Here is a 17,995-nt window from a genome sequence, read left to right as displayed (position 1 = left end):
TTCCTTTTTTGACAAAGATCAAAAAATTGAGTTCAACAAAAAGGCCAGAGTTGAGTTCAACAAAAATAATCACATTTTCACTTTTGCTTTGCGAACTCTGGCTTAGGTTTTTATGAACCCAGTCAATTTCGAACAGTTTATCTTCTCCCCCAAATCTACACTGAGAAAGTTTAGTCCTCTGTAGTAATGCTATTCTATAATAATATATACGTCATTCTTTTTTTTTTTTTTATATCATTCAGTTTTCTTTTAAACAGGATTTGTACAAAAGTGATGTTGCTGAAGGATTCTCTAAAGGATTTGATTGAGTTAAATTCTTAATTAAAAACTCCTTTTTCTTTCTAAAGCAACTCCTTTTCTTCCTTAGCCTTGTATCTCAACTATTATTTGTATATCCATGAGGACTGATTCTTTTTTTTTTGGGCTGCTCCACTGCATGCGGGATCCTAGTTCCCCGACCAGGGATTGATCTCTCGCCCCCTGCAGTGGAATCGTGGAGCCTTAACCACTGGACTGCAGGGAAGTCCATGAGGACTGATTCTTAAACCTAACTTTAATTAATCAGCTGTGTTATTATTTGATATTCATGAGTTTTCCTATTTTTCTGTGGAGCCAAATATGACTATTAACATTTGAAACTGCTCAGAATTCAAGGTTTAGATGACAAGGACTAGGAAATAAGGACTGAGTCCAAAATGATAGATTTGCACTTATCCCAGCTTCCCATTTGCCAAGGCTGAGGTTGTCTCTCTCACCTGTTTTGCAATACAATTCTTAGTGTTTTCAGTCTCATAAATGCTTAGTGGTTAGATGTTTTCTTCTCTCTGAATGATTGACTTAACCAGAATCATTAAATGGGAAACTAGTGAGATTTAGCACATTTTTGATTGTGTATGTTGTATCATTGCCAGGACATTTATTTAACCAATTTTAATAAAATTTTACCCAATAGAAAGAAGAATAAATCCCATCGGGATATTAAGCGAATGCAGTGTGAGTGTACACCTCTTTCTAAAGATGAAAGAGCTCAAGGTGAAATAGCATGTGGGGAAGATTGTCTTAATCGTCTCCTCATGATTGAATGGTAAGTAAATTAGAATGTTCTTCTTTTGCTCAACTATTCTATTAAATGTCTCTAAATTTTAAGAAGAATTATTAGGAGTAAATTTAACTTTTCTCCTTCTACCTATTGTTGAGTATTTCTGAGCAATGAAATCTCCAATGTGTAATAGTGTTTATAAGGAGGCAAATTTCCCTTGCATTGTGCGTTAGATTATAGTACATGTTGTAAGTGCTCTGTAAAGTAGCCCTAATGCTAACATAGTAATAGTAATTTTTACCCAGTCTCCTTTTATCTCTTGTAAGGTTCACGTCCTGAGAGGTAAATGTTGGTATTTTTTAGCTTTTACTATAAAATAAGCTAAAACCCTAACATTTCAAAAGTGCTTAAAGTAAAATGTCTTGCTCCCCCAAGCCTCAATCCCTCTATTTGTAGTCTTTCCAGATAATTTTTATGCCTATACCAGCATGGGTAGACATTTCCTCTTTTTATGTGTAGAAATGAAATCCTTACTATATGTACTTTTTGAAACTTTGTTTGCCCTCACCTGCCACACACACTTTTCTTTTTTTTAGTAATTTTTTTTTTTAATGTATTTTTGGCTGCGTTGGGACTTCATTGCTGCGCGCGGGCTTTCCCTAGTTGTGGCGAGCGGGGGCCACTACTCATTGCGGTGCACAGGCCCCTCATCGTGGTAGCTGCTCTTGTTGCGGAGCACGGGCTCTAGGCACGTGGGCCTCAGTAGCTGTGGCTCGTGGGCTCTAGAGCGCAGGCTCACTAGTTGTGGCACATGGGCCAAGTTGCTCCGCGGCATGTGGGATCCTCCCGGACCAGGGCTCGAACGCGTGTCCCCTGCATTGGCAGGTGGATTCTTAACCACTGTGCCACCAGGGAAGTCCCCACACTTTTAATTAAATATGTTTTGGAGACCTATTCAGAGCTACATATTTAGGCCTATCTAAATCTTTCTGTTGACTACATTATGTATTCTATTCATAGTTAACCCATAATTATTAATCTTCTATTGATAGACATTTGCTTCCATATTTTTCATATAAACAGTAAATACCTTTACATTAAAAAAATGTGATTTTTAAAAAAAAACCAGTCCGATTGAAAATTGTATCATTTTTAACATGGAAAGAATATTAAGGTGATTTATAGTATAGGCACCTTATTTTTAGTGTTAATGAAGTTTTTTTTTTTTTAAACTCAGTTTTTGGTTTTGCTTATGTAATAGTGTTACAAAAATAAAACATATACCTCAAAAAATAAAAAAGAGAAAGCATTTTTGGTATTTTTAAATGTAAACTAAAAGTAGAGATGACAGTAAACATATAAGAAGAGAAGAGGGATTTCCCTGGTGGCACAGTGGTTAAGAATCCGCCTGCCAATGCAGGGGACACAGGTTTGAGCCCTGGTCTGGGAAGATCCCACATGCCGCGGAGCAACTAAGCCCGTGCGCCACAACTACTGAGCCTGCGCTCTAGAGCCCACGAGCCACAACTACTGAGCCCGCGCTCTAGAGCCCACGAGCCACAACTACTGAGCCCGTGTGCCACAACTACTGAAGCCTGTGAGCCTAGAGCCCATGCTCCGCAACGAGAAGCCACCACAATGAGAAGCCTGCACACTGCAACTAAGAGTAGCCGCCGCTCGCCACAACCAGAGAAAGCCCACGCACAGCAACAAAGACCCAACGCAGCCTAATTAATTAATTAATTAATTAATTAAAAAAGAAGAGAAGACATAAGAACAAGTATTCTCCTAATTTGACATTGTTTGCCCTGGTCTCTGCATTCTTCTGGTTTTTCCTGCCAACCTTGTTGAACAGATATGAAGTACAGAAATTCTTTTTTCTTGTTATTCCCACGCTCAAAACTTTTAGTGGTTCTCAAGATTAGGTTCAAATGTAACCTTGGTATTGAGAGCCCTTCATAGTACATCAACAACCTGCCTTTTCATCTTCCAGCAACCCACCTTTCTTATCAGTTATCCTTAGCTATTTTATTCCCCTTTTCTCAAGTAGGCCTTGTTTCCTATTTCTGCACACAGGTGGGCACTGTCATTGTACCTCTTGTTTTCCTTATGTGTCCATATCCTATGTGTCATTAGAGATTCTGCTTTAATCCTACTCCTTCCGGAAAGCTTTCCTTCACTGCTTCTCTCCAGAGTGAATCCCTTATCCTTTGGACATCTGTAAAAATGTTGCTTACTACTACTGGTTTGGCAATAAATAATAATATATTGGAAATAATTGGTAATTTTTATTGTAGCCTTACTCAGTATTAAAAGCCTTTGTATCTGTCAGCTTTGGAATATTAAGAATTCAGTAAATTTTTGATTTTAGTTTTATTCTAAGATCCATGAGGGAAGAGCCTTGCCAGTTTATATTGTGCTTACTCTGAACAAAGATATGTTTAATGACGACTTTGGTTTCTCTTAAATGTAGCTCAAGTAGTTAGCTACATTCAAAAGATGAAATTAGTGATGATTGGAGTGGAATATAAGAGAAGGTGCACTGATTGAAAATAAGTTAGCTCTGCATAGTTGTCAGAGTACTGCAGACTTACATGCAGCCTGGAAATGTATCTTAGACAGTCAGAGAGGGGTAATGACCAGTTGACAAGACTGTATTTTGGGCATCATCTGTTTAACAATGTAGACACTCAATTTTAAGGAATCCCTTCGTGATGGAAAGAATTATTGAGGAAGGCTCACTTGGAGGTTTACCACACGTATGCTGATTATGCCATAAAGATATGGATATATTTACATAACATTCTAGTGAACGTGTTTTTGGTTCTTTTACTGCTTTGAAGAATTAATTTTCTCCTTTTCTCATTTCAGTTCTTCTCGGTGTCCAAATGGGGATTATTGTTCCAATAGACGGTTTCAAAGAAAACAGCATGCAGATGTGGAAGTCATACTCACAGAAAAGAAAGGCTGGGGCTTGAGAGCTGCTAAAGACCTTCCTTCGTAAGTTATGTTTTAATCGCCTTTCACTTCATTTGTGTTGTTGAAGTTGGTTAGATACTTTTTAGGAAAATAATTTGCCTATTACACTGAAGTTTAATAATGATTATTGTGCAGAATGACCACTTGGTAGCTAGTTTGTTCGTTTTAAATTCACTTCTTTTAGGAAATTAAATAGAAATCTCTCCTGTCTATATATGAGAGAGCAGTTTGTCCCTTGTGATATTTGAACTAGGCCGGTCCTTCTTTGTCTGATAGTTATGTTACCTTTAATTCCAAGTAATTACCAAGTGTTTGCTGTAGATCCCCAGAATCCCTATGAAACTCTATAAAAAGGAGTTAGGACAGAATCTATAAAGTTGAATCTATATAAAGTTTAGTTGGGATAAGAGTAGTGGAGAGTGTCTGAGGATATTGAGATAGAGAATTAAAGCATACTTGATAGACACTCATTAAACATTTTTGAATGAATAAATGTTGCCTTCTAAAGTCATGTAACTTTTATATGTAATGCAATAAAAGGTTCAGTTTTATTTTCTACCATATTCGGTATTTCCTTTAGCCACTAATTTTCTTACATATAGCATATTTAAGTATTCTCATGAAAGTTGAGTACCTTTTTCTTTAAAGTTAAGTATATACAGATTACATGTGTTTATGATTGAAGAATTTTTAAAAATACATCAAAGGAATAAAGGAAGAAAATAAAACAGTTGCTGATTCTAGTGACTCAGGGACAACTATTGTTTCAGAATCCTTAGCATATGGCTACACTTGAATGGGAATTGGGATGGGGTGAGGGGTTTTAGTCTTTTTATTGTGGGGATTCAAAGCAACCAGGTAGCAAATAACCTAATAATAATAACCACCACCACCACCAGGTAATTTAGTTTTCTGACAGGAACCTCATGTATCTTTTGAAAGCCAAATCATTTGGTTTTTATTGTGAAAATAGGAAATGATATTCATGTCACTTATCCTTTTGAGAACCAACCAGAAAAAACCCACGTTTTATTATATAAAAAAGTAGATAGTAGGAACCTCATATATTTCCCTTTTCTGCAAAGTATTATCAAAGTATTTTGGTTTATAACCATTTTTAAATTGTTTCTTTGAAACAAGTATCTCAGAATCATCTCAGTATGTTTCATATCCAAATTCATTGGATCCTTTATAATATTTTAAATAAATAGTAGACTAAGCTTCCCTTGAACACTGTTAACAACACTGAACTCAGTACTCCCCAAGGCAGTCTGGTGCATTTCTAAAATCACTAACTCTGGTCTAGATGCAGGTTTTCAGGTATGCTTTCTTTTATTCTACTCAAGCCAGCCAGGCTTTTCTTTTGGAGAGTCTTTTTAAAATTTTTTTAAAGGAACTCCAGTTTGGACATAACCCTCTCTTACAGGGGTAGTAATGGACACTGCCTCTTGGCAGAGTCTGCACTAACATAGCTTCAACTTTAACGTAAATTCTTGTTGTATGCAACAGAGACTATTTGATGGCTCAGGAGTCCGTGTCTGTTACGGGGAAGGAGATTGGGAGAAGAGAGGAGAGAATGCGTGACTGGTTCACATAGCAGGTTAAAATTTCCTGAAGCTCTTTAGCTTTCCTCAACTACCCACAAAGAACCCTGCTTTGGTAAAATATACTAGGACTTAATGTTTCCAGGATTCCCACACCTTCACTCATGTACTTCCATGTGCTGATGGTAATACCAATTTTATAAATTTTTAACTCTAAGCTATTTAGGTGTTCACTGGTAGAGTATTCCCACTTAAGAAGGGCATACTGTCAGATGTGCACGGTATGAGGAGGAGGTATTTGGAGCAAAGCTGCTAGTTACTGTTAAAATACCATGACAGACGCCACCAAAAAAATAAGCAAATTCCTACCAAAACCCTCAAGTTTTAGGCTATAGGAATGGAAGGCAGTGCTGTCTAGGTTGACTTAATGTTATTGGATACCAAATGGGACTTTGGTTTTTTGCGGGGTGGGGGAGGGGTGGAGTAAAATTCACACAATATATTATTAGCCTTTTTAAAGTGCACAATTCAGTGGCATTTAGTATTCATAATATTGGGCAGCTATCACCTCTGTCTAGTTCCAAAAATTTTTATCACCCCAAAAGGAAACCCCTTACCCATTAAGCAGATTCTCCCTATTGCCCCCTCTTCCCAGCCCTTGGCAACCTCTAAATCTGCCATCTCTATGGATTTACCTTATTCTAGATATTTATATGAAATACAAATGTGGCTTTTTGTTTCTGGCTTCTTAAAGAAAGCGTTAAACATAGCATTTTTTTAGCGTGGCCAAAAAAAAAGAAAAAAAGGAGAAGTATACTGATTATGTCAGTATATCATAACAAATACAAATGATTTACATTTTTACATTTAAAAAATCTCTTTGGTTAGTGTTAGGGCACATTTGTTTATTTTCTCTCTGTGCATCTTGTGGGATCTTAGTTCCCCGACCAGGGAATGAACCCAGGCCCCAGCAATGAAAGTGCCGAGTCCTAACCACTGGACAGCCAGGGAATTCCAGGGCATGTTTATTTTGAAAGGGTAAGACAAGACTTCCAGGTAGGTCATTTCAGGTCAGAACTTGGGAGTAAACTGTAGAGAAGCATTTGTTTACATGGAGGTAATACTTGAAGTCATTGGTGAGAATGAGCTTTTATAAAATAAAGGGAGAGGGAAGAGACTGAGAATATCTTCAATAGAGAAGAAATAGGTAAATAACCATGAAAGAACAATCAAAGGTAGAAGGTAACTGAAAGAAGCCAAGGAGAGAGCTTAATCATGATTGTTGATAAATGCTAGAGAAAACTCACAGAGAATGCAGTCAGAGAAAAGGTATATTTGACCTTTAACATCATTAGAGACCTTTGAGAGTAAAGGTAGTTAAGTAGAAGGGCTGCTGTATTTAAGTTGCCTTCTTTTTTCTTAGGACATAAAGCCTCTAATTTTTCACTGCTTCTGATTTCTTCATAACTGTTTCTCAGTTGTGAATCATTGTTTTCATGATAATGTAAACCAGACTTGGAAGTTCGTTTTAATATCTATTGAGAGCAAGGATATGCGTTTTGTTATAAGTGTAAATTATAAAAGCTTCTTAGAGTCAACATTCTTTGCAAAGTATTAGGAAGGAGAAAATTAACCTCGATTAGTTGCTAGGCACTTTACATATATTTTAATTACATCTTGTGTAACAGCAAATCTGTCCACTTTACAATAGTTTTTAAAATGCATTATTTTTGCATGGATGTATGTGTTTTCCGTATATCTCCTAGGCAGGAAATGCTGTTTTTCTTTTGCCAGGAACACCTTTGTCCTGGAATATTGTGGAGAGGTACTTGATCATAAAGAGTTTAAAGCCCGGGTAAAGGAGTATGCACGAAACAAAAACATCCACTACTATTTCATGGCCCTGAAGAATGATGAGGTAAGTGGCATGAATGTGTTTGTTTTGAAACAGATCTGGAAGTTCTTGAGTTTGAAAGGGGTCATTGATATGGACTGATCTCTAAAATATATTAAGTGACCAAAATAAGGAGCTGAACAGTGTGGATAGTTTTTTTCTATTTGCTTACAAAAAGGATGAGGGAGAGGGGGGTATTTACATGTATATGTAAATGTAAACATACATGCTTCATACTACAATTCTTAAAAATTATTGATGGCCCCCAAAGAGCTTTTGTTTATGTGGATTATATTTATCAATATTTATATTAAAGATGAAAGCTGAGAAGTTGAAAATATTTTTTTATTAAACCATTTAAAAGTGACAATAAGCCTATGATGTTGACACAAATAACATATGCTTTTGTGAAAATTAAGCATTTTCCAAAAAGTTTTTTTTTTTAGTGAGGAGTACCATTTACAAATCTCTTTAATGTCTGGCTTACTAGAATTTAGCTAGATTCTCATGTCTGCCTCTATGTTCAATCTGGAAATGCAAGTTGTAGGGACCCATCCTAGGACCTGTTGAATCTCACTCTGAGGGTGGGCTCAGCAAGAGTTTTAACAAGCTCTCCAGTGGATTCAGATACATACTCAAGTTTGAGAGCTACTGCACTGTGGTATCGCATGCATTTGAAAATGAAGTTTTAAACACAGGAAGTAAGATTGGAATATAATAGGATGTAAGAAATAGCTAAAAGAAAATGAGACATTGATATATATGGAGATAATTTTGCCCCCTAGGTAAAATGTTGATAGTTAGAGATCTTTCTGAGGAAGAAGTTGGATATTTGTCACTATTTTTTTTTAAAGAAACTCCTTTATTTATTTATTTATTTTTGGCTGTGTTGGGTCTTCGTTTCTGTGTGAGGGCTTTCTCCAGTTGCGGCAAGCGGGGGCCACTCTTCATTGCGGTGCGCGGGCCTCTCACTATCGCGGCCTCTCTTGTTGCGGAGCACAGGCTCCAGACGCGCAGGCTCAGTAGTTGTGGCTCATGGGCCTAGTTGCTCTGTGGCATGTGGGATCTTCCCAGACCAGGGCTCGAACCCGTGTCCCCTGCATTGGCAGGCAGATTCTCAACCACTGCGCCACCAGGGAAGCCCCGGATATTTGTCACTTTGATGTGTAAAGTAATATGAGTGAGTTCTCTAAAGGAACGGGGGATTAGGGATAAGGGTCTTAAATTTGCCGGATGCCTTGCCTTTGCAAAATGCACATATGTTTTAAGGTCTCATTTTTAACTGTTAAATTATCCTTTTCCCTAGATAATAGATGCCACTCAGAAAGGAAATTGCTCCCGGTTCATGAATCACAGCTGTGAACCAAACTGTGAGACTCAAAAAGTAAGTTGAGGTAGATTTAGAGTTTGGGATATTTGTTCAGGACTGCTGTTCTGACTATTAATTTTAGATTCTATACCAAAGGTACCCATGGATATTATTTTTTAATCATTTTAATGATTTTTTTTCTTACTCTGTTAAAATTTATTTTGAAGTAAGTTTAGATGTATAAAATAATAAATAGTGCTGAAATAGTACAGAGTTCCTATATATTATCCTTCACTAGCTTCTGCAAATGTTTACATTGAACATAACCATAATACAATTACCCAATCCAGGAAATACTGTTAACTACTAACTCGTCTAAAGACCTTATTCAAGTTTTGCCATCTGTCATTTTTCTAGTCTAGGATCCAATCCAGGAACTCCAGTTGCATTTAATTGTCACATCTCTGCCCATAAATTTTAGATATTGTTTAAGGTGCTGAAATGAAAAACTAAACTTTAATTTTGATGAAGTCCAGTGTGTACTATTATATTCAGATTTTATATCAGTCTTATCCAGGTGCCAAATTTGGTGGTTTTAATAACATTTATAAGGGGCTGAATGGCCACAGATGAGAGAGACGATATATGGTATGCATGTGGATATACTTCTCCTCCTCAACAAAGGCCAGACTTTGGGTCTTGGTTATCTTTATGTCCTTGTGCCTGGCACATAGTTGACACTTGATAAATCCATTTACCGAATTCGATGTAACATTTTGAGGTAATGATCTTGGTACCGTCTAATTTGTGTTTTAAGCTTAGAGTTAAAAAAAAAAGCATATATATGCACATTAGAATATTGGTTCTTTTTTAGGTTAAGAAAGCTATGGACCCACGCCCTAGAAAAATATATCAGTGATTTCCTCTCATATTGAATAGTTTTGACTCTTGGATATTTTTTGCCCTTTGATCTCTGTACTAATAGATCTTAGATACAGCTCTTCCAAGAGCCAAAACATATAACGAATAGGAGAACCCAGTGTGAAATTATTTAACCTAATTAAGTTCTGGTTCTAGTTTTGCCTGCAGCTGGTGGCCACATGTCTAGCTGTGAGACTCCACCTGTACTGCTTCTCTTCACCTCTTTAAGTCTGGGTTTTTCATCAGTAGGGGTTCAAATGGTCTGGACAGGAGCTTCCCAGTCATCTTACATCTTACATATTCTGGAACTACAAGGTCCAATCCCTGTGTATTTACCCCCATTTTAATTTTTGAGTTTTATGTATCTGTTCTGATGCTTCCCTTCCCTTTCTGTACACTCAGCATTATGTCCACTGCTTCATGAAATTAAACTTCTGGCATTGTTGTTTCCCTTTTTCCACGCCCCATCTTATCTTAGTTACTTTCAACATAAGGTAATACAAATTCGCCTGGTACTCAGTGACACCAAGCATCCCATATTTGCCTATTTTTACTACAAGTGAATCTTTACCATGTGGAAATGTGTATTAAGATAAGTTAAAGTAGCAGTTACTTTTATTAGAGTTAAATTATAGATGATATTCATCTGGTAGCTCATTAAATAAGAGTGATACTTAAGTTTTTTCTGTTTTTTTTTTTTTTTTAGTTTCCCTGTTAGCTATTTGGAAAAGCCTTTATTATCTAAAGAGGCACATGCATAATTAAGGCAGATGATGATGATCTTTTTAAAAAAAAAAAAACACACACACACATAGATTAACCAGTTACTAATTTCTTTTCTTTTAAAAACAACATCTCAGTGGACTGTGAACGGACAACTGAGAGTTGGGTTTTTTACCACCAAACTGGTTCCTTCAGGCTCAGAGTTAACATTTGACTATCAGTTCCAAAGATATGGGTGAGTATTGATTCCATTCTGTTTTGCTGCTTCTGATGGAGAAATAGACTGTTCAGATATAGAAATCTAAAACTTAGATGTGAATTACTAAGAAGTTATATGTACTGTCAGTTCTTATCTATAGTGTTCTCTTTTAGTTCTGTGTATTTTCCTTCTGTATGACACTTCAGGCCATTAAGGGATATTGTACTGGAACTACATGTTCCTTCTCTGAACTTCATGCTGCCTTATTTATATAATTATGTTTCTAATGTAATTTTAAAACTTTTTATTACAGAAATGTCAACAGGGTGTTGACATGGTATAAAGAGAACAATATAATGAATCCCTGTGTGGCCATAATTCATCTGTCAGTTATCAGTTCATGACTTTATCATGTCTCATCTATACCATATTGTACTCTGAAAAATAATTTGTTACCTAGTTCTACCACAACCAGTAACTGATGCAATAGCACTGAATACCCCTAGCATTTATATTGTGGTTTTAATAAAACCGCACTAAAAGGAACAGGGTTCCTCGGAGAAATGTCTGGTGTCAACTTTGGGACAGGTATTGAACAAGATAACTCTGGATAATCTCCTCATACCAGAAAACCAGTTATAAAAGATTAGGAGGGTCATGTCAAAGGGACTTCGGAGGTAGCTTGAATAGAATCTCACTTACCAAAAGTGGGAGAGTTCTTATTAACACTTATGCATCATTAAGAATAATAATGGCAAGTGGTTTGAAACACACTACGTAAAATCCATGAGTTTTAATGACATTTTAAAAATAAAAGCGCATTAGTCATAATTGAAAGGAACCAATTCATGATTTTGGAAACTAGTTTTTGTTTTTTTTTTAATTGAAGTACAGTTGATGTGCAATATTACATAAGTTACAGGTATACAACATAGTGAATCACAATTTTTAAGGTTATATTCCATCTATAGTTACTACAAAACACTGGCTATATTCCCTCTATTGTACAGTACATCCTAGTAGCTTATTTATTTTATGCATAATAGTTACATCTCTTAATCCCCTATCCCTCTTTTTCCCCTTCCCCTTTCCCTCTCCCTACGAGTAACCACTAGTTTAAAAATTAAAAGAAGAAAAAAATCAAGGATTTATCCTTCCTTTCCCAAGTGAATTTTTGATTAAACCAAGCCGTTGGTGAGAGGAAATTCTTTATAGAGGTTATTTTAGCTAATAAATGAAGCCAGTAATGGTATCACCATTTTGCAACACCTCATGAACTAATGGATCTAGGCAATGGTCAAGTATTCTGGGGTTGACCAGGTTCCATGTAGGCCTCCATTATTTTTTTTTTCCTCTTGTATTTGTACTGTCCTCTTTGAAAGAAAGGAAACTGGAAATTTTGTGCCTCTGATTGCTACTGTAATATACTAAATCTATCAGTTTACTTTTGGAATAGTCCTTCGTGTTTTCCTTGGGTAGCTCTGGTTGCAGAGTAAATAAATGGCAGAGGTGGTTTATACCCAGGGCTGTAGACTTAGGCCAGTATTCTTTCCTCCACTTTACCTTGACTCCATGGTTACATTTATTTATTACATTTATTTATATTTATTATTATATTTATTAGTAGTGTCTCATCCTTATGTAATGATAACTTTTAATAACCACTTGTTTCCTTCTAAGTGTCCTTTACTAATTATGCATTTTATATCTATATATCTGTTCATAATAATACATTTTGTTCTGTGTGTCAGTTAAATATTTACATATAAGTTATAGGTGTTGATCTATTTAAGCAATTTTGTTCTTAGCCCCAACAGGTATATATGATCTCTTATTTTCATACATTAGTAGAAACTCTCATAAATGGAGAAATTACTTATTAATTTCTTGGCTAGTTTTGTCTAGCTAATAAAGAATGACTTATTTTTAAGAGCAATTTTCAGGCATTTCCATTAGCTAGTATCAGGTTTGTTGGTGTCTCTTAAAAAAACTGTTTTTTTCCTTTAAGCTGGATTGACTCTTCTCCTGTATGTAATTGCTATACTATCAACATTTTTTATGGTTTACTTTCACATAATTGGCATCTTTCCTATGCTCCTCGAACAGGAAAGAAGCGCAGAAATGTTTCTGTGGGTCGGCTAATTGTCGGGGTTACCTGGGAGGAGAGAACAGAGTCAGCATCAGAGCAGCAGGAGGGAAAATGAAGAAAGAACGATCTCGGAAGAAGGATTCGGTAAGTGTTCCATTCTTCTTTCAACTGTCACCATGTGCATTTTAAGAAGGGAGGTAGCTTTCCTAATTGAACTTTGAAAAGTCAAACTACAACCAGAGAAATTCAGGGTCAAATGAGATAATCATGGAAAGGAAGTACGATTGCTATTTTTGTTTCATGGAGATGAGACTTGGATACTGAGAACTATTGAAGTCATCTTGAAAACAGACAGGCTAATAGTTTGTTTGTTTTTTTTTTTTAATTTTTATTTATTTATTTATTATTTATTTTTGGCTGTGTTGGGTCTTCGTTTCTGTGTGAGGGCTTTCTCTAGTTGCAGCGAGCGGGGGCCACTCTTCATCACGGTGCGCGGGCCTCTCACTGTCGCGGCCTCTCTTGTTGCGGAGCACAAGCTCCAGACGCGCAGGCTCAGTAGTTGTGGCTCACGGGCTTAGTTGCTCTGCGGCATGTGGGATCTTCCCAGATCAGGGCACGAACCTGTGTCCCCTGCATTGGCAGGCAGAGTCTCAACCACTGCACCACCAGGGAAGCCCCCCAGACAGGCTAATAGTTTTTGAGAGCCTGTAAAACTCCTAATCTTGGGGCTTCCCTGGTGGCGCAGTGGTTGAGAATCCGCCTGCCAATGCAGGGGACACGGGTTCGAGCCCTGGTCTGGGAAGATCCCACATGCCACGGAGCAACTGGGCCCGTGAGCCACAATTACTGAGCCTGCGCGTCTGGAGCCTGTGCTCCGCAACGAGAGGCCGCGATGGTGAGAGGCCCGCGCAACGCGATGAAGAGTGGTCCCCACTTGCCACAACTAGAGAAAGCCCTCACACAGAAACTAAGACCCAACACAGTCATAAATAAATAAATAAATAAATAAAAGAACGTGAATTTCAAAAAAAAAAAAACCTCCTAATCTTATGTATAAGTAACATGTTTATCTGTTGACTCACATAAGTCTGATCTACATTCCTAATCTTTTAATATTGTTTTGTCTTTTGTTTGCACGTGTTCTTAAAATCTCTAAAAATCCTCCTTGGAGCGTAAGGTGAGTTTTGAGAGGTAACAGGCAACCCAAGAGTGAGAAAGGGATAGTCTCAGATGGTCCTTGTATTTAATCCATTAGAACAGTGGTTGATAGCCTTTCTTCTATCCCAGTTCACCTGAGTCACAACTGGAGGTGAGTGGTATCTTGCTACTACAGGAGCTCTTAACTGGGACAAGAATTTTGTGTCGTTTTTAAAAATTCCCCCACGCCTCCGCTTTTTCTGAGGATCCCTTTGTCAGAGCAGTGTTTCTCCACCTCAGAACCACTTGGCAGGGTCCATTGTAAAAATGCACATTTTTGGGCCTATCCCCAGACCTATGAATCTTAGTGGAGGGCCAGAAGGAGCCAGGGGGCCAGAGGTGTTAACCAGCAAATCCACCTGTGAGTCTTTTGCAGTTAGCTCATTCCTAGGCTTTTCAGGAACCCATACTTATGTTAAGAATTATAAATGACAGTAGTCTTACTATTTAGTTGAGCAGATAGAAAACATAAGTCAGGAAAGGGATAAAAATATAATACTTAAAAGGTGATGTCAGTAAACCCAAATTAATTGGAGAGAATTAGTTATTGAGAATCTGAATTCTATAAGAAGACTTAGATAGCAGGAAGCATTAGAAAGGGCCATTTAAAAATTCAAAAAAAAAAAGGGTCAAAAAAAGGGTCATTTAAAAAATGCAAAAAGGGAAAGTTTACAAGAAACACTCATGCTTCTACCACCCAAGATGAACAAATGCTCTTTAGAGTATTGTTGCTTCAGCTCTATTTTTTAGAGAGCATATATATTGTAACTGTGTGCTAAGCACTCTTCTAAGCGCCTGACACATTAACTCATTTAATTCTCACAATAAACCCTTTTAAGTTAGGTACAAGGATTTTCCTTCTTTTACAGATGAGAACACTAAAGCACAGAGGTTACAAGGTCACCCAATAAGCGATGGGAAAGAGCTAGTCTAGCTCTTTTCTTTGCTTTTAACCGTATTGAGTTCCTTTGTGTAGAGTTTTAGAAATGAGATATATATATATATATATATATATATATATATATATATATATATATATTTCTACAATTTTTTTTAAATTTTTATTTTATTTATTTTTTTGGCTGTGTTGGGTCTTCGTTGCTGCACGTGGGCTTTCTCTAGTTGCGGTGAGCGGGGGCTACTCTTCATTGCGGTGTGTGGGCTTCTCATTGCAGTGGCTTCTCTTGTTGCGGAGCACGGGCTCTAGGCGTGTGGGCTTCAGTAGTTGTGGCTCACAGGCTCCAGAGCGCAGGCTCAGTAGTTGTGGCTCGCAGGCTTAGTTGCTCCGCGGCATGTGGGATCTTCCTGGACGAGGGATGAACCCGTGTCCCCTGCACTGGCAGGCGGATTCTTAACCACTGCGCCACCAGGGAAACCCCTACAATTTGTTTTTTACTCTTCCATGTTGGTGTATGTATATGTATATATATGTACATTTTTAACTGCTGTAAAGGTTTTCATCATATAACAGTTTATTTACATATATTCCTACTGATGAACACTTGTGTTTCCAATCCTTTGCTCTTAATGTCTTTGCACATGTCTCTTCTGTACATGTTTCTTTAAGGTATATCCATGGAAGTGGGGTCACTGGGTCATAGCCTATTAGCTTTTGGACCTGACTATTACAGGGAATTTTTCTTTAAACTTCATCAAGATTACTTTTATTTTTAACTCTTGTTTCATGTAATTGATAGTTTATCAGAGCAACCACAAAGTAGTCATTAAACATGTTGACCTAAGCTAAAATCTCCATAAAAGCTTCCCTTTGGCTATTTTCTGTTTTCAGAACTTACATTAAAAACTGCATTATTGGTGGGGAGTGTTATTGTAGTGTGATGGTTTCCTGGGTGGTTTTATACTGCCATCATAACAATATCAGATGGCTTTCTACTTTCCTGATAAGATTCAGGAACAACCCCAAGGGACCAAGATGTAGATATTCCTGGTTTTTGCTTGCTTGTTTTTATTCTGGTAATAGTGTGTTCATATCAGTATTTTATGGTATTGTAGACTAAATTAGATGTAAAGTGAATCTAGTCAGTTGGTGGGCTGAAGTCATGGGTTGCTCCAGATGTGAATTTTTATTTTAATTTATTAATTTATTTATTTTTGGCTGCTTTGGGTCTTCGTTGCTGCACACGGGCTTTCCCTTTGTTGCGGTACGTGGGCTTCTCATTGCAGTGGCTTCTCGTTGCAGAGCACAGGCTCTAGGCGTGCAGGCTTCAGTAGTCGTGGCTCGCTGGCTCTCGAGCGCAGGCTCAGTAGTTGTGGCGCACGGGCTTTGTTGCTCCATGGCATGTGGGATCTTCCCGGACCAGGGCTCGAACCCATTTCCCCTGCATTAGCAGGCGGACTGTTAACCACTGCGCCACCAGTGAAGCCCTCCAGATGTGAATTTGAAGCTGTTCCGGAACAGGGATGTTTTGTATGAAACTTTACCCTGATAGAGGAATGACCCAGAGTGAATCTGGGTTCCTAGAAGGGTCGTTTGTCCTTGACTGTAATGAAGAGTTTAACTCCACTTTAGTTTTAATTGGATTGGTCTCCTACTGAAATTGCGGCTGGATGCTTAGATTCTGAGTTCTGGTCAGGTACAGTTGAATAGAATCACAAAAGTAGCACCTCTTGAAGTTCCCAAGTGTTAGGGAGTTCCCTGGCAGGGAACTCGGTGCTTTCACTGCCATAGCCCTGGGTTCCATCCCTGGTCGGGGAACTAAGATCCCACAAACTGCGTGGTACAGCCAAAAAAAAAAAGGAAAGAAAGAAATTCCCAAGTGTTAGTTTTTGGAATTCTTTTGGGTAGGGGATGCCATGGAAAGGAAAAGATAGCAGCAGTTTAAAATATAGTTTTGCATATTTTAACTATTAACAAGAATATTTTAATGGCACTGTAGTCTGCATCTGTCCCCCCATATTAACCTTTGATTGGTGAACATTTCTTATTCCTTGCTCTTATGATTGAAGCTATGTACATACAGTTTATCCACTTAAAACTGTAAGCTCTTCCAGGACAGGTGATTGTCTTCTTTGGGTATGTCACAAACTAGGTACTTAATTAAATACTTAGTTGATGGAGGTATAATAAATCCCTACTATTATCTGATGTTATTTGTAGTTTGTAAATTATAAACAGGGAATAGTCTGAAATTTACCTTAATCTCTTTTGAGTTTGTGAAACAAATTAACAGTAACTAATTTACACAATAAAGAGGGTGAAAAGCCACATAAGAAAGGAAATAGTTGCTTTCAGCAGATAACAAACAAATCCTAGTATCTGGAATATATAGAGAGCTCTGTCTAATCAATAAGAAAAAAATAGCCCCAAAAGAAAAATAAGCAACTTCCATAGACACTTTAGTAATCTAGATAGCCAGTAAACATGTGGAAAGGTGTTCAACCTCATTAGTAATCAGGGGAGTGCAAATTAAAACTACTATCAGATGTTATTTGCATACTGACCACATTGATAAAAATTAAGTCAGATGATACACAGGAACAGTAGATCTCATACACTGGTGGTGGAGGTGTAAATGGATACAATCACTTTTGAAAACACTTTGGTGTTATTTACTAAAGGTGAATGTATGTATACTATATGAGCCAGCAGTTGCACTCCTAGGTCTATAACCAGAGAGAGACTTGTTTAAAATGCACATCAGGAATCACAGCAGCATTGCTTACATTAGAAAAAGTAGAAACAACTCAAGTACCCATTAACATTAGTATGAATAAATTATAATATATGATGAAAAACTAGTCACAAAAATAAAGAAACTTATGGTTGCATGCAAAAATGATTGCTTAAAATGTAAAGTTGATTGAAAAAGAACCATGGCACAAAGATTTTTTGTCCAGTGTGATTTCATTTACATAAAGATTAAAAACAGACAAAATTATAATATTTAGGGATTTATAATATATGTAGTAAACTTATTTTAAAAATCAGAACTATTTCCTAAAAAGTAAGGAGACATTATCTCTAGAGTTAAGAAGAGAAGGTATTATAACAAGGAAGGGGCACGTGGAGCACTTCAGGAACACTGACAGTATCCTCCCCATCCCCCCACCCTGCCCTTTTACCTGAGTGTTGGTTGCCAT

The 17,995-nt window shown here is 37.3% G+C and overlaps 1 protein-coding gene across 6 annotated transcripts in view; it reads left to right on the top strand.

The window, feature by feature from the left end:
- SETD2 (SET domain containing 2, histone lysine methyltransferase) overlaps positions 1-17,995 on the top strand; it is a 118,483-nt gene that overhangs the window by 41,248 nt on the left and 59,240 nt on the right. For all 6 annotated transcript variants that reach the window (XR_009505837.1, XR_009505838.1, XM_059939467.1 and 3 more), the window contains exons 4-9: positions 953-1,084; positions 3,911-4,039; positions 7,357-7,480; positions 8,763-8,840; positions 10,547-10,644; positions 12,715-12,841. Coding sequence is in view for 4 of the 6 variants with exons in the window: in XM_059939467.1 (XP_059795450.1) it covers positions 953-1,084; positions 3,911-4,039; positions 7,357-7,480; positions 8,763-8,840; positions 10,547-10,644; positions 12,715-12,841 (688 nt within the window). In the remaining 2 variants the exon portion in view is untranslated. The remainder of the gene's footprint in view (positions 1-952; positions 1,085-3,910; positions 4,040-7,356; positions 7,481-8,762; positions 8,841-10,546; positions 10,645-12,714; positions 12,842-17,995) is intronic.

Source organism: Balaenoptera ricei, chromosome 11, assembly GCF_028023285.1.
Source record: "Balaenoptera ricei isolate mBalRic1 chromosome 11, mBalRic1.hap2, whole genome shotgun sequence".
In the NCBI taxonomy this organism is placed as follows: Eukaryota; Metazoa; Chordata; class Mammalia; order Artiodactyla; family Balaenopteridae; genus Balaenoptera; species Balaenoptera ricei.
The sequence above is the reverse complement of the archived record's forward strand: the minus strand, read 5'-3'. Positions and strand labels throughout refer to the sequence as shown.